Source organism: Pleurodeles waltl, chromosome 7 (genome assembly GCF_031143425.1).
Source record: "Pleurodeles waltl isolate 20211129_DDA chromosome 7, aPleWal1.hap1.20221129, whole genome shotgun sequence".
Classification (NCBI taxonomy): domain Eukaryota; kingdom Metazoa; phylum Chordata; class Amphibia; order Caudata; family Salamandridae; genus Pleurodeles; species Pleurodeles waltl.
The window spans coordinates 1,388,277,141-1,388,299,806 of record NC_090446.1 but is presented as its reverse complement, the minus strand read 5'-3'; the positions used below and the strand labels follow the sequence as shown (position 1 = coordinate 1,388,299,806).

Below are 22,666 nucleotides of genomic sequence, written 5' to 3'. Positions count from 1 at the left end.
AGCGTTGTCCGGGTAGTATCTTCAAACGCACTGGCAACATTAGTGCATATGTTAGGCCCTCCATTCTTAATTGTTTCTTGATTGACCGGAATAAGGCCTTTTCCTTTGAACCTCCAATGTGTAGTCCGGAAATAGAGACACTGTGGCGTTGCCCACAACTATGGGTGATATTTCCCTGGCTTTCTGTAGTAAGTAGTCGCAGTCTCTGTGATTCAGGATCTTTGCCAGAAGAAGACATGGTGGTGCCCCTGGAGGGGGCTTACGAGTTGGCACTCTGTGAGCTCGTTCCACTGTGAAGGGCGGTGATACGCCTTGTGCGGGGGGCTATTGTTTTTTTTTATTTTATTTTTTAAACCACTGTTCCATGAGCAATGTAGCATTAGGTCCCTAGGTTCCGTGCGGTAATCCTATAATGTGAACATTACTACGCCATGTATGTCCTCCATCTTCACATCTTTCATGTAAGAGCGTGATATGTTTTCCCAGGTCTGCCAATGAAGCGGCTTGAGATTTCTGACATGGAGCGAGTTCTGAGGTCTCCGCCTCTGTTATTTTCAGTCTATCATTCACTTTACGGTGTTCTTCACGCAGTATGGTAGGATCTGCTGTCAGTGAGTCTATGCAGTGCTCAATAACTGTCCTTGAGGATCTGATTTCTCGTATTATCATATCCACTTTATCTGGAGGTAGGTTTATGTCAGTGGGTGGGATGCATTCATCTTGATTGCAGGTGGGAGAGCTCTCTGAACCGTTTTCTTGTGACAGTTCAAGAGTTTGCTGAGATTACTATTGTGTGCTTTTGGTGCGGCCCATAGCTACTCCGCTGTGACTAGCTGTCTCAGAATTGTTCCAGCTCGGCAAGTTTGAACCAGTTGTAGGCTTGTACACAGTCAAAAGCAGGCACTACAGACATTCCCGGACCCCTGTGTGCTAGCTGCCCAAGCCTCGACACGCCCACTATGATGTTTTGTGTGATCGGTGTGGTATTGCTTCTACCAATTTTGTTAGCCTCTATATAAAACAGTGTTTCTGCCCGCTGGCCCAGCGGAAAACTCACCACAACATTGACGCTGGCTCATAATCGAGCAACCAGCAATTACCATAATTCGGGCAGTGAAAAGCGCAACAATATATTTATATATATACCTCAGAGTTTATATAAGGCATACATTCAGGTATACTGCAAATCACTGAATAAAGGACGGAAGAGTTCCTTAGGGCAGTCTCTGGGTGGATGGGTAGGTGATTTTGATGGGGACAGCTATCCTGGGTATTAAGATGCTTAAGCCACTTCTCTTTCTGTCTACCCATAGCAGACGATGGCCCTGGCATTTATACGATGGCGGCAAAACAACTGGACAGACTTGTCCGACAGCACAAGGTTCGGAGCCCCACAACTGACTTGAAGGACCCAGCATTTCCCTTGGTGAGCGACGGCAACGTGGGTAAGGAAGGTATTTGAGATTGCTGCACCCTGCAGTTCATTCATGGCAATCTCACCCTGGCAGGAGCATGTACATTTGTATGCTGCAAATAGGTGCCATGTCATAATTGATAACTATGGATCTAGTCCGTGAAGTTTTGTTTTGCTTGGTTCTGGGTATCAAATGTAGGAGTTACAATTTGTGTTTACAGGCAACAGTCTTGCCAGTCAAGTCTGCCACCACTGAGTCTGTGGCTTCTTAGTAATCCCTTTCATGCAGCAGATCTAGTATGGTGTTCTCCCTCACTTCTTTCTACCTGGGGCGAATGGTTTTTCCTCCAAGGTAATTCTTGTTTATACAAGTTGGAGTTTGATAGGTATGATGTAAAAAGTTGCATGTAAAATAGATGATGACTTAACCTGCAGGGCATGCCTTGCACATCATTTAGAATCTGCTCCTGTCTCAGTTTTTGTAGAGATCACAGATGGTACAAGGACCTTCAGCATTGCTACTTCCCTCTGGAGCAATCTTTGTATTAAGAATGACTGATCTTGACCTTGTGTTCTGCAAAAGTTTGAAGATGGTACTCTGCCCAGTTTTTATAATCGTTTCGGTGTCCTCACTTGTGGTCACCCATGCCAGTGGGGGCACCAGTGGTGTATGTAGGCTTTTTCATGCAGACAAGCCTGTGTGAGTGCTTTGCTTGCAGTTTTGAATTTGGTGGCCTGTGGCATTCATTTTGACCCTATATAAATCTCCAATACCACCATCAACAGGAATTGAACCTACATCATACTGAGATCAGTGTTTTTTGTTGATGGTACCCATGATCTCTCAGCCCTAAATAGTTTTATCTCAAACATGACCTTCACGTAGAGCATCAGAATAAACATCTCTTCAATAGGTCACGTGGTCTTTCCAAAATGAAAATATGTTCTTCTTTACCATTGATGATGTAACTCTGACAACAATTCATGTTATAATACAATTTACATCTGTCGTATTTTTACATTTTGGGTAGGCTTTTTTGTTAGTTAGGGTAGCCTTTATGTTTTTTTTTTAACTTGCGTCCCTTCTTGCATTCAGTTACAGGATGAGAAATTCTGGTGTGTACGTAGGTGCTTTCAAGCCACAAATGAGCCTTGACATGTTATTTCTTACACCTTTCTCTGAGAGAGCGATTACTCTACTGTCTGAATGCAAGGGTGTGATCAGATTATGTCTGGGCACTGTGCATAGTCCTTGCAAACTTGAGACGAAGGGAAAAAAAAGTAAGGGCATGATTGGGTGTGGGTAATGCAACTGAACGTACCTGAAGCACCGGTAGGGGGATGTGCATGCTCTCAGGCCTACTTTTAGGGATAAGGCAAGCCCTGTTAATCAAGGAGATTTGATGTGTTGTGCGTTAGGTCTGAAGGTTTAAGAGTAAGGCAGTGGGAAATATAACCTACCACTAAGGTCCAGGTGTGTTCCCAGGATGTGAAAGAACACGCTGGTCAACTTGGCACACTCTTCAGAGGGGTTAAGCTGAAAATCGGGAGCCCTGCCTACACTAGGGACAAAAATGTAGGTAGAGAAACGCCCTTCCCGCAGCGGGCCTCGGCATGCAGCGTCCTATTGGAGAAGTGGCAAGGGCGGTGACCGTTAGCAGGGCAGTTGCGCTACAACAGGGCAGGTTATGGAACTGGCTGTTCTTCCATTGTAAACTGCAGCATTTGCAGTGGCTTTTGAAGTAAGGGCTTTCTAACCTTTCTAGGATATCCCTGCCTAGGGCATTGCTTCATAGTATTTTTGGCTGAACTAGAGTAGGGTGTATCTAGGGCATCTCAATGTCCAGATGTCTCAGTCTAGGTGCCCACAGCACTTCGTGTGCAGGATCTTAGTCTATTCTGTTTCTAATATTAATGCAGTGGTTTAATGGCTGTTCAAAGTTTATCGCACCAGTTTCAAAATCATATTTCTGCTCTTTTTAAACTTTTGAGAGTGTAAGGAGTTTGCCTATGCCCCTACATGAAAGAACAAATGAATGAAAAAGATTTGTAAAGTGTACAACTACCTCATGGGTATCCCTGTGCTAGAGAATCAGCACATCAGAGCAAGGTTAGAGTTCGGAAAACTAGCTGGAAAAAACATGTTTTGATGCTTTTCATAAACAGATCATAATTGGGAAAAGCTCGTAAATGTAAGGGAAGGGGATTCCATAGCTTTGCAGAGAGATAGCACAAGGATCCAACTTTTAATCTGCAGTGTTTATTTGAGGGATAACAAGCTGTTAATATGAAGCTGAACATAACTAGCAGGCAGGTGACTAGATTGGCAATTTATGACCAAAGTGTATTTATTGGTCCAGTGTTACAAAGGGCTTAGGGTGAGTCACAAACACAAATTGAACATATACATTTATGGACTGGTAATCAGTGCAGTGAACGAAGATGTTGTTTAACAGACTGTTTAGGAATTTAAAGAATTAGTCTAGCTGCTCTATTGTGAACTATCTGTAGTCGTTACAAAATGTGTAGCTAGTCTCCCATGTACAGGAAGTTCCCAAAAATCAATCCTTGAGTGCCGATGGCAGTTTGAGGAAATTTTTTATAGCACTTTCTATGGATTCAGATCTGAAAGCTACAACACTATTAATATTAGTAGAGTAAAACAGAGTCTTATAAAGATAATTGAACCTAAATTTGTGGCTGATTTTGCCGACAGAAGGAGGGAGCCAAGCTCTTCTGCCATCCACCAGGTGTCAAAGTCCAAGATTGTTTACCAAAGATCAACATGTCTGTTTTGTCTCATTCAGTTTTAACCATTTAAGACTCACCCATTGTTCTGCTCCTGAAATGTAATTTGAGAAGTTAATATTAGTGGTTTCAAGATTTTGGAAACTGAAAAATGATTTGCGCACCATCCACATGCAATACTAGATTAAAGCAAAAGATCTTGCCTGGGACGACTGTACAGATATTGTATCTCGGACCTAGGTGCTAAAGTATAATTGTGTCCAGAAAAGAATGGTTCGGAGTTTCCTTGAAACGTGCAAAGTTGGATATTTAAAGATATTTTTGGGATATCTAACTCAGTGGTACTGAAATCCTGGCCTCCGGAAAACATATTGGGCCTGATTACAACTTTGGAGGAGGTGTTAATCCGTCCCAAATGTGACGGATATACCACCAGCCGTATTACGAGTTCCATAGGAAATAATGGACTCGTAATACGGCTGGTGGTATATCCGTCACTTTTGGGACGGATTAACACCTCCTCCAAAGTTGTAATCAGGCCCATTGTCTCCTAGAAATCCGAACATATTCTCCTCCTCTACCAGGAGTTTCGAGAGTCAACACATTTTTGTGGCTGCCAACCAGAGATGCATTTGGGTGATTTTCCTGTTAGCCATAATTGCTCACCCCTTCCATTTTTTTTTTTATCCTTACTCTTCCCCCACACCCTTCCAAGTAGGCAGTATGTGGCCTACTTCCTCACCTTTAAATGTAATCACTCCTAACTATTTAATTAAAAAAACATGCACATCTAGGATGTGACACTGGAGAAGGATGTTACTTTCCTCACTATGAGGTTCCTCATTGTAGGCCAAATTGTTTTATGACTTTGCGTTGATTAACGAAGTGCTTTGCATTTCCAAACTCGCTTTTTAGAAAACAACAACAACCAGAAAACTGTCCCAGAATGTGACAAAGAGAAAGTGGTGCAGCAGCTGGTGGCCCTTCTACAAGAGCAAGCAGAGGTTATTAACAAACAGGTAAGGCCCAGTGCTTGCAGCCCCATAGGAGTAACAGTTCACGTGTCACCGTGTTCCTCTTTATCCCTGTCTCTAGGACAATGTTGTTCAGCTTCTGGCTCTCTCGTAGCCCTGGAATGGTGTCACCCTGCCCTTGGTTCTCTGTCTCTGATGTGGCAAGACACTGACCCTCTTCCTCTCTGTCTGTAGAATGGTGCTGCTCTGCCCTGATATACTTAGTCCCTGATGTCATGACACTCTGTCCCAGTTCCTGGCATGGTACCACTCGATCTGCGGAATAATGCTGTTTTCCTAGTGCCTCCCACTACCCTAGTTCTTTTAGTCCCTTGGAGAATGGTAATCTGCCCAGGCTCTCATCCTTTCAGTCTCTACAGTGGCGCCGCCTTATGCGTGTGCTCTTAGACCCTGGCACATACACAACTCTACAACAGTTTGTTCAGTCCCTTAAATGTTTTTATTGGTCGTGCTTTGTGCTGCACAATGACTCCTTTTTATTACTCTTTAGATTGAAGAGGACCCAATGCTTCGAGGTGCCCTGAGTCGCATGTCCTACCGCAGCTTCTCACGGCTGGCTGAGGTCTTCACTAGCCAGGCCGAGGGACCAGTGCAGCAAGAGCCTGATGTTAGCCCTGAGCTCACCAAGATTGCCCTGACCATGGAGCTGACCAGGAAGGTTGCTGGAATCAACAGTTACCCGGTGCAGACTCTGATGGGCTACAGCATGCAGTACATGGATATGTTTGTACCGTGGTTGCAGCAGCAAGGAGGCTGGGTAAGTCTTCATCATAAGCAGAGAAGATGAATAGTACAAGTAATGTTAGCAGCAACAGAATAGCTGGAGATGAGAGACTGGTGCTAGGGAGAGGTGAGATGGGCAGCAGAGACACGTGAAATGAGCAACAGAGACTAGTGATAGAGGTAGCAGAAACTGGGGAGACGGGCGGTCGAAGCTGGGGAGACGGGCGGTCGAAGCTGGGGGAGACGGGCGGTCGAAGCTGGGGGAGACGGGCGGTCGAAGCTGGGGGAGACGGGCGGTCGAAGCTGGGGGAGACGGGCGGTCGAAGCTGGGGGAGACGGGCGGTCGAAGCTGGGGGAGACGGGCGGTCGAAGCTGGGGGAGACGGGCGGTCGAAGCTGGGGGAGACGGGCGGTCGAAGCTGGGGGAGACGGGCAGCAGAAACTGGGGAGACGGGCAGCAGAAACTCGGAAGAGGAGCAGCAGCTTGCTGGGAGGCTGGCAACTGAGAGGAGGGAGGTAGGTGGCAAAAGTTTGCAGCGGAGACCAGCAACAGAGACAGAAGTAATGGCTTTATTGATGGGAAAAGCTGACTTAATTGGCAGGGGAGACATCCAGCACAGGGAGGGAAGACATGTAGCACATAGACGTGAGATGAACAGCACCCGAGGGCAGAAAGGCAACAAAGGCAGGCTGGGCACAAGTAGAAGAGGCAGAAGAGGTCACGTAGAATTTCCGCATAGTCTGACAGGGAGGGGAAATCAGTGATCCTGTGAAGGATGGGTAGCATGGGCAACATAGACCGACAGTGGAGGCAGAAAATGTGCAGCCCAATGACTTTGAAGATGACTTGCATAGTCCGTTATAAGCTATCAAATACATTTTGAGGATACAAGCTGCAGAGCAGGTAAGAGGGAGAGTAAATTCATATAAAGGAGAGAAGCATCCAATACAGATGAGATGGTTGCACAGATCCTTGAGACATCAAACACCTTCAAAGAATACAGGCATCACAGGTGGGGCAAAGGGCAGCACATGTAACCTAGATTGGCAGCACAAGCAGTGGAAATCGGAAGGATATACTGGAAACAAAAGCATGGAAAACATTAAGTGCATTGGAGAAACAGAAACCTGGTGTCACTGGCAGGAAAGACAAGAAGGTTGTATGGCTAATGCAGTTGTCCACAGTCAAGGGAAATAGACAGCATAGTCAGGTGAGAAATACAGTGTGCAAAAAAAAAAAGACAGAGCAGAGGCAGTAGAGATGGGCAGCACTGGCTCAGGAGATGGTCATTAGGAGAGACATCCAGCATATATAGGCAAAGCATGATGCACAGAGAGTACAGATCAGCAGCACATGCATTCCATTCAAGAATTTGGCTTGGGACAAAGGCATAGCAAAGCAGTTGGAGAGAAAGAAATGATCTGCAAAGTGGACAACACAAGCACAGAAGACAAGCACAGTTAATATACGCATCACAGCCAAGTATGACATTATGGTTCTGGTTCTAGTTACTGGTCACCAAGCAAGGCAAGATTTCCCAGAGATTTCTCACTTACACACTGGAAAATACAGCATATACCTATTCATAAAGCAGGTTCTGCAGAGCCCAGTTGGGATTTTTCTTTAGCTCTGCATCTCACCGGCTCAGCATCTCCCTAAAGGAGATGGCAACCCAGGTTCAGGTACACTAATTTCTTGTAAGAAATTGGCCTGAAGGTTGTTCCTTTCTGGAGTGGCAAAGAAAGTAGGGACTCTTCACAAAGATGTAGCACGCAGCAATCACCGTACAGAAAGATGAATATATATATATATATATATATATGTATATATATATATATATATATATATAGACTGCGGACCTCCAAAGTGTGTACAAAAAATATTATTTTAGACATTTATGGCATGTATGGCTGTAGATACACATGCTCCACACAGTCCTGCCATGTAGTGTTGAGTAAGGAGTGTTACAAGATGTTGTTCTTCGAAGAAGCATTTTCAAGTCACAGGACTGAGTCACTCCTCCTTTTTGGTGATACTGTCTGCACATGGGCATCTGGATTGTTTTGTCTCCGCCGTCGAGTTCGGACATGAGTATCTTGGCTCCGTTTTCGACTTACTGGGGTCCAAAAATGTCCTTCCGTCTCCCCTTTATCCTACGGTATTGTTCTTCTGATTGTGATATTCCTTCTTTGCATTCGATCTTTCCAATCGTCAGGTTAGTTTATCAATCGACTGCCTTAGGGCGGCCTTGCCCATTGCTCAGGTCTTCTACCATATGGCACCAAAAAGAATGTTGAGCTGATGGAACAGACACCGTTTTGTTTCTGTCCTCTGTGCCATTCCAAGTTCCCACACACTGACCATCATCAGGTGTGTAATCTGTGCCACTCCCCCAGCCATCAGGAAGCTACCTGTGAGGCCTGTACGTTTTTCAGATCAAAGACAACCCTTAGGGACCCAAGAGCTCATAGGTTGTAGATGACGCAGAAATCCCCAGAAGACACCCCAGACATCTTTGGGGGGAGCACACACAGGAGGAACACGAACAAGAAGAGGCCTGCTCCATACTGGATTCTGACTGTACCGTTCAGTCAGCGATTGAGAACCATGAGGTGACGTTGGCACAGCCAGTTAGTACTGGAACCCCTCCTGCCCAACAAAACACTGTTAAGAAACCCCTTCCAAAGGTTGCTGAACCACCACTACCACAAGGCCATGGTCTGTATATGAAAATTACTTTGGCTGCACCACCCTTCGGCTCAGCTCCGAAACCAGCCAAGACACTAACATCGGCCTCGACCTCCAGCATTTCAGTCTAAATTACTTCCACCAAACCTTTGGCACCGAGCACCTCTGGTGTGACCTGACCAGCCACAACCACTGCTTCAGTAGGCACGGACAAAGAGTCACCAACCAAAGCTATTGGTACCAAAAACAAAGGTGTCCAATCCTTCGTAGCGTATGGACTCTAGTCAATCCTCCACTACGCCATCTCCAATCAAGTCTATTTTGGAGTCTATGGATGCAAAACAATGACGCGTTCATATCCAGGAAGGTACAGGGTGTATCATTGCTTCTCCCCTCTGTCACATTGAAGAGGAAGTTATCCTTCCAAGAGGCCTTGGATACTTCACCTCCTCCAAAAAACATATCTAAGGACAAGGCTATGTTATCTATACCTTTTGCAGCTTCCGACTGCTCCCCCCACCCCCTCCTGAATTACCTTCCTCACTACCTCCTCCCTCATTCTTCTCCACCTCCTTCCTCTCCTCATTCTCCTGCCTCTCCTACTGCAGGAGACCTCACACCTCAGGGTTCACCTTTATTTGTAGGGGAATATGTGGGGGTGGGGGAGACGCATCAAGATCCAGACTATGGGATGCATCTGACCCCCAATCCCATGATAATTAAGGACCCAGATTTATACCCTGCAAGACGCTACTCCCCAGAGGACTGTGCTAGTTACCAGCAGTTCTTAGCAAAGGCAGCTGCTTTTCGTAATGTTCAGCTCCATAGAGATCCAATAGAACAGGATTCTCTGTTTGACACATTAACCACCACACATAGGGATGTTCAGTTTCTTCCCGTGCTTCCTGGCATAATTTGTCATGCAGATGACATCTTTAAGGAGCCAGTCTGCTCTAGAATGATTATTCCTAGAGTGGATAAAATGTATAAACCTGCTCCTTCTAATCCACTATATATCAGGTCTCAGGTCCCCCCAGATTCAGTAGTGGCCACCATTGTAAGGAAGCGAGCCAACAGCCAGGACACAGAAGACTGTCAACCACCACACAAAGTGAGCAAAAAGCTGGATACATTAGGCAAAAGAGTTGCAGCAAATCATGGGTGCATTGCCAATTCACAGGCATTGAGCTCACTAGGATGAAATGGAGAAGCTCCTCCAATGTTTCCCAGATGAGCCCCGCAGACTAGGCCAGCGGATTACTACAGAAGGACCAACAATCTCCAATATTTCAATACACTGCGCATTGGATGCCGCAGACACAGTTGCACAAGGTGTAAATACGAGCATATTGTTAAGGAGACATGCCTGGCTTAGATGTTCTGGCTTCAAGCCAGAGGCACAACAAGCAGTGCTCAACATGCCCTTCAACAAAGAACACCTTTTTGGCCCTCAAGTGGACTCCACTCTGGAGAAACTAAAAAAAGATACTGACACTGCAGATGCCATGGGCGCGCATGAGTCTCGGACACCCAGAGGTAATTTTCGTCACCCCACATGTAGAGCCGGTTACTAAGCCACAGTGTTGGAACCATCTACCTCCCAAAGTAGATAACCTTCAACCTCATATTCTCAAAGTTTCTTCACAGTGACCTATAGAGGCAACAACAGGCAGAGGCAAGAGCACGATCACACGCGGTTCATCTGCATCATCTAAGCAGTGACTACATACATCTGCCCAAGCCCCACACCACACCTGTAGGGGGGGGGGGCGCACAACTTAAAAATGTTCATACACAATGGATACATATAACATCAGACCAATGGGTCCTTTCCATTATCCAACATGGTTATTGTCTGGAGCTCACTACCCCACCTCCAAACAATCCCCCTTGTTCTAACAGATTATCTCATGAACACCTTGCCTTAGGATCCATAGAGCCTGTTCCATTACAATACCAGGAAAAAGGAGTATACACCCTATATTTTCTCATCTCTGAAAAGGATTGAATGCTCAAGTCATTTTTGGATGTGAGACCATTAAACCATTGTATTCTTTCAGAACACGTTCACATGGTTACTTTTCAATACGTTATTCCCCTTCTTCAACAAGGAGACTTTGATGGCACTAGACTTAAAAGATGCCTACTTCCACATTCCCATCCGTTCTGTACACAGGATGGACAAAAATATCTAAGGTTCTTTATTGCTGTACAACATTATCAATTCAAAGTCCTGCCTTTCGGAGTCACGACTGCTCCCAGAGTATTCACAAAGTGCTTGGCAGTATCTGCTGCACACCTCAGAAGACAAAATATACACTTGTGTTTCCTTACCTAGACGACTGGCTATTAAAAGCCAGCACTCTACAGCAGTGTCAGTCTTACACTCGCACCACAGTAAACTTGTTTCACATGTTAGGGTTCACAATCAACTTACTCAGATCCCATCTACAACCTCTTCAGGCCCAGCCCTATCTGGGGACCATTCTCAGTGCCAAGTTGGGGTCAGCATATCCCAACCCAGCACGCACTCACAGATTTCAGTTTCTTTTCCCACAATTTCAAGAGAATCACAGATCTACAGTCAGGACTATCATGTACCTCTTAGGGATGATGGTGTCTTGCATTGCTATCATTCCCCATGCCATACTACACATGTGTCTCTACAGCAGTGTCTGTCACGTCAGTGTTCTCAGTCAGAGTCACCTGGAAGATATTGTGGTGTTAGACCACCATACTCACCACTCTCTGCAATGGTGGAACACCACCAACCTCTTAAAAGAGTGGCATTTCTGGACCCTCTGCCTCAGCTCATTCTGACCATGGCTGCATCACTGATGGGTTGAGGTGCTCAACTTCAAAACCTCACTGTACATGGATTATAGGATTTCAGTCACCAGTCCATGCACATTAATTATCTGTAGCTTCAGGCAGTGTTTCCAGCCCTGAAAGCTTTTATTCTTACCCGTCACACAAGGTTGTCTTAGTCCGAACAGACAACATGACAGCTATGTATTATCTTCTGAAGGGGTGGGGGGAGGACACAATCATTCCAGCTGTCGCAACTCGTTCAGACAATGTGGAAGTGGGCTCTTCACCACCGCATTCACTTAGTGGCAGAGTATGGACAACGACTTTGCAGACCTCCACCTTCAAGTCCTTCAAAAATATTTCCAGAAGTGGGGATCTTCTCAAATATATCTTTTTGCCACAGCAGAAAATGCAAAATGCCCAAGCTTTGCATCCAGGCACCCACAGCCACTATCCAAGGCCAATGCTCTATGGATGAACTGGTCAGGGAGATTTGCTTATGCATTTCCATTTCTCCCACTCATTCTATTCCTAGTTCAGAAAATCAGGCAGACATCACTCACCATGATCCTTGTTGCTCCCACTTGGGCTTGTCAGCCATGGTTCAATACACTCCTGGACCTCTCACTAGTTTCTAACAAGGAGCTTCCCAGCAGACTGGATCGTCTCACACAGGATCAAGGACAGATCAGATATCCAGACCCCAAGTCGCTCAACCTTGCAATATGGCTCCTGAAGTCATAGACTGGGTATTTAGGATCACCTTTGGAATGTATGGACATTCTTTGGGAAGCTCGTAGACCTACAACTAGAGAATGTTATGTAGCAAAATGGAAAAGTTTTGCTTGCTACTGTCAAGCCAATCAAATTGACCCCATTAACGCTACTGTACAAGACATTGTTTATTTGCTTCATTTACAGAAAGCAAATTTGGCTTTAACTTCTATTCATCTCCACCTTGCAGCGCACTCACAGAACAGACCACATTCTTATTTGTTAAGAATCCCAATTATCAAAGCCTCTGCGGAAGGCCTGAAGTCATTCCACCCAGGGTGCCACCAGCACCATCCTGGAGTGTTCTTACTTTGCTCATGGGGCCTCATTTTGAGCCACATCCTTCATGTCCTCTTCAGTATCTTTCTTGGAAAGTGGGTTTTTTAGTCGCTATCACATTACTTAGTATTAGTGAGCTCCAGGCCATAACATTGCAAGAACCTTTCCTCTAAATATACAGAGAGAAAGTGGTTCTTAGTACAAAACTGAAGTTCCTAGCCAAAGTGGTTTCTCAGTTTCATATAGATCAAACCATTGACTTACCAATCTTTTTCCCGCAACCTCAATCCATAGCAGAAAAAGCTCTCCACATTCTAGATGTCAAACGAGCACTCATGTACTACATGAATAGGGCCATAGATTTTGGAAAAAGTAAACCGCTCTTTACCGTTTTTTCTCTACCTCATAAGGGTAGTCCAATATAAAAAAAACACCATAGTTAGATAGTTAAATGCATACAAACATGCTATACAAAAGTAAAAAGACAGTTACATGTGACTCATATAACACATTCCACTAGGAAACCAGCATTTAGAATGCAATGGGTCTAGCATTTGCCCGAGTTAGAGCTATTGACCTTGTAAATTCATAACTGGACTTTTTTTGCCACATACATTAGTCATCCTTGCCTCATTTGGTCTGTTCTTGTCAAATAATTCCAGTGGCCATGCATAGAACTAAATCACTTACATTTACCTTCTTCCTCTATCTGCAGCCAAAAATTAAAATGTTGCCATTTCGCATCCTAATTTAAATCTGCCTTGCTAATTCCAATAGAAATCACCACCCTACCATTTTCAAAGCAAAGGACTGACCCAAAGCCCACTCAAAGTATTTCTGTTATACACAATAAGCTGTATGTGGACGAAAGACCTAAAATGATTTGATCCACATTTCAATGCCATCTGAAACCAGACAAATGGTACATTTATTCCTTGCTATAACACATGCTAATGTCTGGTGAGAAAAACAAGGATTTTAGTTTCACCAGAACTTTTACTGGTGTGGTGAATATTTTGTAAAACTTAAAATGTTTTAGAACGCTGACATACATATGATATAATTGTTTACCAAAGACGTATCGTGTGCTGAGATACGTCTTTTAAAACCCTGTAAATTTAAAATGAAATCCTTAAACAGTTCCTGTGAATGGTCAGAGAGCGCGGGAGGAGACATGCATAAATTGTAGCTCACGTCGGCCATGCAGCTGGCACATTAAAGCATACTCCTTACACCACAGTGCCTCACCTGAGCCTCCCTACGCATCAGTACCGCCATAGCTGCTATTAAGGACACCCGTGAACTAAGCGCACCAAACCTCGCTCTGACAGCCGGCAGCAAATGGTTACGAACAACCGCTTTGATAAGTTGCTAATTAAGATGACACACCATGGGGAGAAGTTTATTGGAAAAAGAAAACTGACTACAAACCGACGTGCGTGGAAGAGACACCGAACAAAAAAAGGTGGCTACTAACAAAAGATGGCATTTTCTTCCTGGGCATGGTATAGTCAAATCAGTTGAAATAAACTTGGAAGAATCTGACATTTCCAAAGAATTTTATCAATTCTTGTTAAGCAGTAAACCGTTTTTAAAGTATAACAAGCAACGACGTGGGAGGGATGGTGGGAATGGGCAGACAACAACAGGAAAGTGAGGGACGGTTGGGAGGTGCTGGCTGACGGCAATGCAAGCTGATTCAAAGCGCCGTCAGCGCAAAGGTGAGACACAAAAGAAGAAAACTATTTTGCTCACAGTAAAACATATCGGCAATCGTGCGATAATCCATGTAACCGGATCAGGCTGCAAGGCAGTAACAAAACCACCACAAGTCAGGACAAATGTAAAGCATTTACCAATGTTATAAAGGCATTTTTGAAAGGCCGGCCCCCAAACTAATTAAAGTGATGGGCTTGGTTAAAAGCCCACAATACTTACAACAGGTCGGAAGCACTTGCGCACTCGACCTAATAAGGGGCCAACATGGCCTTCTTAGGAAGAATACTTTTAGCTGACATTGGCAAAGTAGCTACTTGGCCGGTAAGGCAGAGTAGGCCCTATAACCACTGCACTGATGCAAACCAGTTTATGCAAGGATGGCACCAAATGTGCCCTTCAGAGCAGTCTGATGGCACGGAGAGGCCACCCCATCCTAGCCCAGAGACACCTAGTTCTAAAGGAGAGAATGTCACACTTCCCTCCTTTAGGAAATCCTTTGTTCTGCCCCCCCCCTCCCCACACTCAAGCTGGATGAGCAGCAGGAGGGCAGAGCAGTATCTGGGGGTCGCAGCAGTGTGTGGATTGCCAGGCAGACCCTGGAAGGCTATACAGGCAAATCGAGGGGATCCTCTAAGGAACCCTCAGAGTACATGGTATCATGCATCTAATGCTGGGATCCGGGTTGCTGCATGATTCCTACATGTTTGATACCAAACATGCCTAGGTTCGGAGAAACCATTATGTAGTTAGACTACTCTTACTGACCAGAGTCCACTACATGTTTTAAAATGGCTTCCCCGCACTTACAAAGCCCAGAGAATGGAGTCTGGGGTTTGTAGGAGTACTCTGCTCATGCAGGAGTACTATAACGCTTAGGGACATGCATCCTGCCCATGGGCTGAAGTGCCTACCAGAGGGGTGACTTCCAGTGCTTAAGTGCAGTGACCGCGATGTAAGGCAAGCCTTACATCAGTGGTGAAAAGGTGCATGCACCACTTCATGCAGGCTGCCATGGCAGGCCTCCAGACACAGTTTGCATGGGTTCCCATGGGTGGCACAATACATGCTGCAGCCTATGGGATACCCCTGCTGTACCAATGCCCCAGGTACCGAAGTACCATATAATAGGGACTTACATAGGTGCACCAGTATGCCAATTGTGGGTAGTAAAAGTACCATTTTAACAAGTTTTGGGAAGAGAGCACTGCACTGGGGTCCTGGTTAGTAGGATCCGGGTGTACTGCAGTCCAAACCATACTGACACCAGGCAAAAAAAGTGGGGATACTTCAACCAGAACCTAGCTTACTACATGGTCTACACCACATACATTCACAAAGCTTTATTGTGTACATGTACTAGCAAGGCTGTCCTAAGAACACTTTATCAAACAAATGCAACTCCTACAGGCTAGTCACCGCTTTCATGGAGGGACTGCTTTGCAGTCTGTGCAGAGCATGTGTATCTACAGCCACACACGCCATCAAACGTAAAATGGTACTTACCCAGTAGACATCTGATTGTGTAGATTCACATGGGCCCTCCCTCTTCCCCGGATGCCTGTGGCTGTTCCATATACTTGTATATATTTGTACATATGTAGATTAGGCCCGGGCGGAGCACACAGAGTTCTACTCTGAAGAATTCCATGGAGTTGGTTGAAAACTCTGTGGAATTCTGCGGAGTTCAACATGCTGCATAATGCCCAACCCTGCTTAGTGCTTCCGACATCAGGCACAAGTCTCCACCTGCACGCTTTCTTTCACCAACTGCCTTCCTTCACAAACTTGCTACAGAGGACCAAGCACAACCCCGATCTTACATCAGCCTTGCAGTCGCTTCCTCTGCACTTACACACAGCCTCAGACCGCCCTTTTTTGAGGGCCCAGCACTGGTATGCAACAAACCAGCTCACCACCATTTTCACAAAGTGCCTAGCTTTGCTTGCCACTGGGCTCTAAGGCACTCTCTCAGGCCACACACATCTGGTGGGGGCTGCCGTACTACCACTCGGCAGCGGTTCCTCCCCCAGTCTCCAGCTTTCCCTGCTGACCTCTGCACCGTACCCCATAACAGGCAGGTTCCATTCAAGTGGAGCTCTGATTGCACGTTTCCTTTTAACAAGGACAGACCCCCCCCCCCCCCCCCCCACACACACCCACACACACACCTCCACCCCCTCCCAAACATATGCAACTACTGTCCATGCCCAATGCTGGCCCCTGTGTGCACACAGAACAGAAAGTGAAAGGAGGCCGGTCTTACTTGCCTCAAATCTGCTGTGTAGGCGCAGGGTCCCCATTGCCAGTGGCCTGACTCTCTGCCTCCCTCTGTCCTCAGGCTGCTAAAGACGGTGAAAGGAGGGAGGCCTGGATCCGGAGCTGGCTCCGGTGTGGCCCCTCAGCAGCAGCTCCATGCCGACCAACAGAATAACAGTTATGGGCCACGCAACCCAAGCGCAGATTGTTTGCACTAGCACTGTGTGGCCCATAACACTAGTGCGGTGAGGTCTGCTCCGGCAGTAGCGGAGTTTTTGGCCAAACTCTAAACTCCAAGCAGAGCACGCAGTGCCTAAAACTCTGTTGGCTCAGCCAGCAGAGTGGAGCTCACCACACACCCTTAATGTAGATACACTTGCATGAACATCTTTCTCTATACTTCCACTATACTTTCCCTTTCATCCGCCTGTGGGAAAACCATTTAGCAAAGGACTAGGTTCCCATGCACAGTATCACCGAGAAGGAGGAGTGGCTCAATCCAGTGACTCGAAAATGCTTCTTTGAAGAAAAACAATTGTAACACTCCAAACCCAACACTAGATGGCAGGAGTATGCAGAGCATGTGAAACACAGCACTACATGCCACAAAAAGATGTCTACTGGATAAGTAACATTTTCCTTATTTAGCAGCAATATATAGCTATGAGCACCAAAAGGCATGAGCGCGCTTTATAACTAACAGCAGTGACCCAAAGGTTATGCAGATAACACAAACTAGATGGTTAGTGCAACAATCATACAGTTGGTTATAGTTCTAACCTAAATTATGGGAGAAGGAGAACCAGGAAAGAGGGCAGTGACAACTGGAAAGAGATAAAGGACAAGAGTGGGTTGGAGGTCGATGAAGGTAAAGTGGAATAAGTTAGATGAGTAGAAGGAGTGGAAAGTGAGGACTAGAGAGCAGGAGAAAGGGATAAAGAATAGGAGTTGGGGGTAGTGAAGGGAGAGGGTGAGGGAGGCATAGTGGAAGTGAGTGAATTAGAACAGAACAAGTGTGACTTATAGGGAGAGGAAGGGGGAAAAGGGAAAGAGAATAGGGAGAGTGAGCGGGAGGTAGAGAGAGGGCAAGGACAAACTAGTGGGAGAGAGCTCGAAGAGCAGGGCTAGAAGGATTGGTGGGAAGTGAGAGCAGAGAAGAAGGGAGAAAGGGGGGTGGAGAAAGAAAAGCAGTGAGATTTGTAGAGAGCAGAGGGTGACAGTGCCGGAATTAGAGAGAGAGGCTGAGGAAGGTGTAGTTGGAGTTGGGTAGAAAGCAAGAGGAAGAGGGAGAGGGAGAGGGAGGGAAGGAAGGAAGGAAGGTTTGGTGAGTGAAAAAATGAAAGGGAAGCAAGAACAAAGAGTTGGAGAGGGCACTAAATGGGCATTCGTTTTTTGGGGGATCCTTTTGTCAGCCCAGAATATTCTAGCTTGTCTGGGACACACTAATCCTGCTCTGTTCTCTTCCTTTTACCGGGCTGGGTCTGACTTACCATTCCCTTTGTTAACTTGTCAAAAGGAGTTGACTGGCATCATTCTGGCTAGAACCAGAGAAGGCTGGCCAAATACTGTTTAGGTAATGGGTATGCTGTCACAATACCCTGAGCAGAAAGGGATAGAAACCGGTTAGTGACGTCACTGGGCAGAAAGGATAGAGCTTAAAAGAAAGAAGACTTTGCCATGACTCATGGCAAGAGTATCTAACATCTTCTTAGAGAAGCAGACATCCTCTTCAGTTTCCCTGGAGCAAGCCTTGTTCACCACCACAGCGAAGGAGGCATGCAGAGCAGACATAATGCACAAGTTGGAGCAACGCACCTTAGAAGCAAGAGGCACAGTACCCAAAGACAGATGTGCAGCAACAGGGGAGAGAAACAACACAGAAATGGGAGACGGCTGAGCTTAGGAGCCAGCACATGCATGCATGCAGGCAAAGAATTGTGTTTTGGTTTCTGATGTGACTCAACTCCCCATGTGTCCTTTTATGTGATATTCGTATTATTACTTTTTCTTACCTTTTCTTTTTCCATCCCTTGGTAGGAAAACATTGTGAGTCAAGAGGATATCTTGGACTGAGTGCATGGAACATGAAATCCAAGTGAAAAATGATGATGTTCGCATCATCTACCAGCCTTTGCAGATTGCCATCATGAAGAGATGTGAGCAGTAACTTCTGCAATGTATTGTCAGAGGCTGACTAACCTCATGGTCTCAGATCAAGGCTTGTTGTGCTGGAAACTGGCTTGAAGTCTGAACATCTGGAGTAATCTGCTGGACTCTGATGATGGAAGCAACTGATTAGAATATTCTGCAGAGGTCTGGTGACTGGTATTACAGATTGGGGTACTTTGGCAAGGAACCAACAGTCAACCTCTGGCTGAGAAGATGACCCTCATGTCTCTAGCGCTATCCGAGGACATTGAATTCCACTGTGAGCAACCAGTGAACCCTGTGGGGCCTATCTTTTAGGGAACTAATGTTGCATCCTTGCACACCATAGGCTGCTTTGGGGAAGGGCATTTGACAGTGGGTGAGTCTGCTGCCCTCTAAGACTTTACCCCATGATAGCCTATAGCGATAGTGAGCCTAGGAGGATTAATGGTGGATACCCTGCAACTTCCTTGAGCTGTAAGAGATTGATGAGCTTGTATGTTCGTAGCATGTGTGTTGCTGAAGATAAACATGCTCTGTGTACTCCTGCCATCTAGTGTTGGGATTGGGTGTTTGCAGGTTTTTTACTTCCCTTAAAGGGTTACAGCCTTCTTCCAGTTTGCACCTATTTTTGCGCCACAAATTCCTCTGACAGTCAGAACCGTAATGCACCTGTTGGGTATGATGGTCTTGTGAGTCTCTACTGTACCCCATCGCTGGCTACGCATGTGCCCATTACAGCAGTGTCTTTCAGCACAGTGATCACAGGTGGAAGGTCAAATGGAGGATCTAGTGATGGTAAAGTCCAGCATACATTGCGCTCTGCAGTGGTGGAACAGCAACAACTTGTTGCGAGACATGCCTTTTTTTTCGACCCCCCCATTCCACATGTCCCCATTACCACAGATACTTGTGAAGCAGAGAAAGGAGTTCCTCAATCAGAGCAAAGTGCAGGGTGTGTGGACTCTACAGCAGCAGAGCCATCAAATCAATTACTTCAAGCTTCATGCATTATGAATCACCCTCCGTGTTTTTCTACTGCTCATTCTAGACAAAGTGGTACAGGTCAGGATGGGCATCATCACCACCATGTACTATTTACAGAAGCAGGGGGACACCCACTCACTTCCCCTTTCTGTGTCAAACAATCTGGATTTGGCTGCCTCATTAGTGCATCCACTTGTTGGCAGAGTATCTCAGGGGAGGGCAGTGAACTGGTGGACCTGCTAAGCAGGACACATCAAGTCCACAAGTGGGAGTGGAAACTCCACCCCCAAGTCCCGCACCAGTATTTCCAGCACTGAAGAACTCCTGATGCAGACCTGTTCACCACCCCTCTGAACACAAAATGCTAAAACTTTGCATCCAGGTACCCACACGCATAGCCCATAGGCAATGTACTAAAGATCAGCTGGTCAGGGATTTTTATTTACACTTTTCCACCTCTCACTCCTTCCAGTGGTGTTGTGAAAGATACTGCAAACATAAAAAATCCTCATCCTGGTGGCTCTCCCCCTAGGACAGGCAACTTTGGTATTTGGCCCTGGGAGAGATATTAATCAGCCCTCATGAGAAGCTCCCCAACAGGCTTTACCTTCCCACCAAGAACCAAGGATATACCAGGTACCGAGATCCCAAGCAACTCAATCTAGCACCTAGACCTGGCACCTGATGTCCTACAATTTGGTTACCTGAATCTCCCTTAAGAATGCATGGACCTCCTTTGAGAGTCCTGTAGACTTACCACATAGGCATGTTATGCAGCAAAGTGGAAATGATTTGTCCACTACTGCATCACTAATAAACTAAAGTCTCTAGAGCATGCAAACCAGGATATTATCACCTACTTCCTCCACCTCCAGAAGGCAGGTCTAGCCTGCATTTCGATACAGCTCTTTAGCAGCTATTCCTGCATACATGCAGAAAAGGAAACATGCCTCGCTCTTCTGCATATCTGTAATCAAGACATTAATGAAAGGTCTCAAGTAACTACTCCCAGCATGAGACCAGCACCAAGCTGGAATCTTAATTTTGTCCTTTCCAAACTCCTGTCCCCTCGTTTGAGCTTTTACATTCTTGACTGCTCCATTACCTCTCCTGGAAGGTAGCCTTCCTGGGTATAATCACTTCATTACGCCATATTGGTGAGCTGCAAGACCTCACACTGCAAGAACCCTTCATCCAAGTTCGCAGTGACACAGTACTGCTCAGGACAAATCTTACGTTTTCTTCCTAAGGCCAAGGTAGTTATTCCTGTCTACCTCAACTAGACAATAGTTACCAGTATTTTATTCCACAACCAGACTGCAGCAGACCGTGCTTTATATCCTGAATGTAAAGCATGCTCTCATGTAAAGCATATACAGAACAAAACCCTTTTGTAATTCAAACCAACTATTTGTGGTGTTTGCAAAGCCCCTCAAGGGGCAACCTATATCTAAAGCAGGAATTTGCTAGATGAATAGTCCAATGTATACAGACTTGATATCAAAGGGCAAAAAGGGCCCTCCCTATTAACATGAGGGATCATTCTACTCGCAAGAAGGCGGCATCCATGGCCTTCTTACGGAACGTTCACCAAACTAACATATGTAAGGCAGCTATATGGTCAACTTCACATATGTTTGCTAAACACTGTTAATGTCCTATCCAAACAGCAGGCTATGGGTGGCCCAACAGTCTTAAGGCCCTTATTACAAACATCAGCATCATCCACAGGCTAGCCACCACTTATAAGAGGGTACTGCTTTACAACTATACAGAAAATGTGTATCTACAGAAACACATGCTATGGAGGGAAAATGTTACTTATCCTGCAAACATCTGTTTGTAGCAGGTAGTACTGTAGATTCACATGCACCCACCCTCCTTCCCGAACACATGTGGCCCTTATTACAGACCACTCCACTCTTTCACTTATAATTTTTCTTTGTATAGTACATGTGTATCATATAAAATTCACCCTCTGTGCGAAAAACTATCTAACATGGAGACAATAGTCATGTGCATTGTGAGTTAAGGGACGAGTTAATATACCTCATGACTCAAAAGACTTCTACAAAGAAAAACTTGTAAACATCCAACCCCAACACCAGATAGCAAGAGTATGCAGAGCATGGGAATCAACAGCACTACTTGTGACGAACAGATGCACATAGGTTGCATAACATTTCCCATTCTTTTTATGAGTCTGAAACCTTGGCCCATTTTTCTTAGGGAATGGTGAGAACATCTGTCAGGTGATTTTATTGGATTGAGATCGGACTGTGATCCTACCGTTGTTCTCTATATACTGGGGGCAGTGATCATGTCGTTTCTCTTTCAGGGTTGTGGGTATGTGGATTTTCTTGGGTTATATTTGAGGATGTTTTGCCTTACAAGTGTGCCTTCTGTGTAGGGCATTTTGCGTAAACTTTAATCCAGAGATAATTGACCCCATTTTTGCAGCACTGACGGCTGCAGTTACCAATAGATCGGAGTGGCCATACCTACCTTCATGATGAGTTCAACTGAAAATATCTCAGGGAATGGTAAATACAGACCTCAAGCTGTACCTTCTAGGATATTTTTAATATTATGTTAATAGTATGTTATTTAAACTTTTTTACACATTTTTGTACTGTGAAAGTGGGCGTTCAAATGAACACATGCAAAGTACTTGTCTGCGTGCTCTGATAGCTACTGCAGGCGCATATACTAATGTGAACGAATGAAATAAAAACTTAGAGAACTAAAGGGTGTCTCTTGTACTAAACTTTAATCTGCGAAGCCTAGAGGGTTGGGTCATGGGAGTCTTGTTTATTTCAGACATTACATTATTGAGGGATGATTGTGGCTGATATCTTGTAGGGGGTCTGTGAGCTTTCTGTTGTGAGGAATCATGGACATCCCTACACAAGGCACAAGTGAGCTGATACTAGTGAGGGATCATGTGGCCCTTTTTTTGACCAGGCAATGGTGAGAGCTCTCTGGATTGTCTCCAAACCAGGGGCCAGCGACTGGTCTTTGAGGAGGTACCTATGGTGCTTCTGGCTAGGTACTGTTTAGGCATCATAGTGGTTTTCTTATGCCA

General features: G+C 45.5%; 1 protein-coding gene across 3 annotated transcripts in view; it reads left to right on the top strand.

The window, feature by feature from the left end:
* The window catches only part of BCL2L12 (BCL2 like 12), a 100,526-nt gene extending 78,197 nt beyond the window's left edge, over window positions 1-22,329 (top strand). For all 3 annotated transcript variants that reach the window (XM_069200960.1, XM_069200957.1, XM_069200958.1), the window contains 4 exons: window positions 1,314-1,445; window positions 5,078-5,181; window positions 5,687-5,953; window positions 18,484-22,329. In XM_069200960.1, coding sequence (XP_069057061.1) covers window positions 1,314-1,445; window positions 5,078-5,181; window positions 5,687-5,953; window positions 18,484-18,519 — 539 coding nt within the window. In that variant the 3' untranslated portion in view covers window positions 18,520-22,329. The remainder of the gene's footprint in view (window positions 1-1,313; window positions 1,446-5,077; window positions 5,182-5,686; window positions 5,954-18,483) is intronic.
* Window positions 22,330-22,666: the final 337 nt, after the last annotated feature.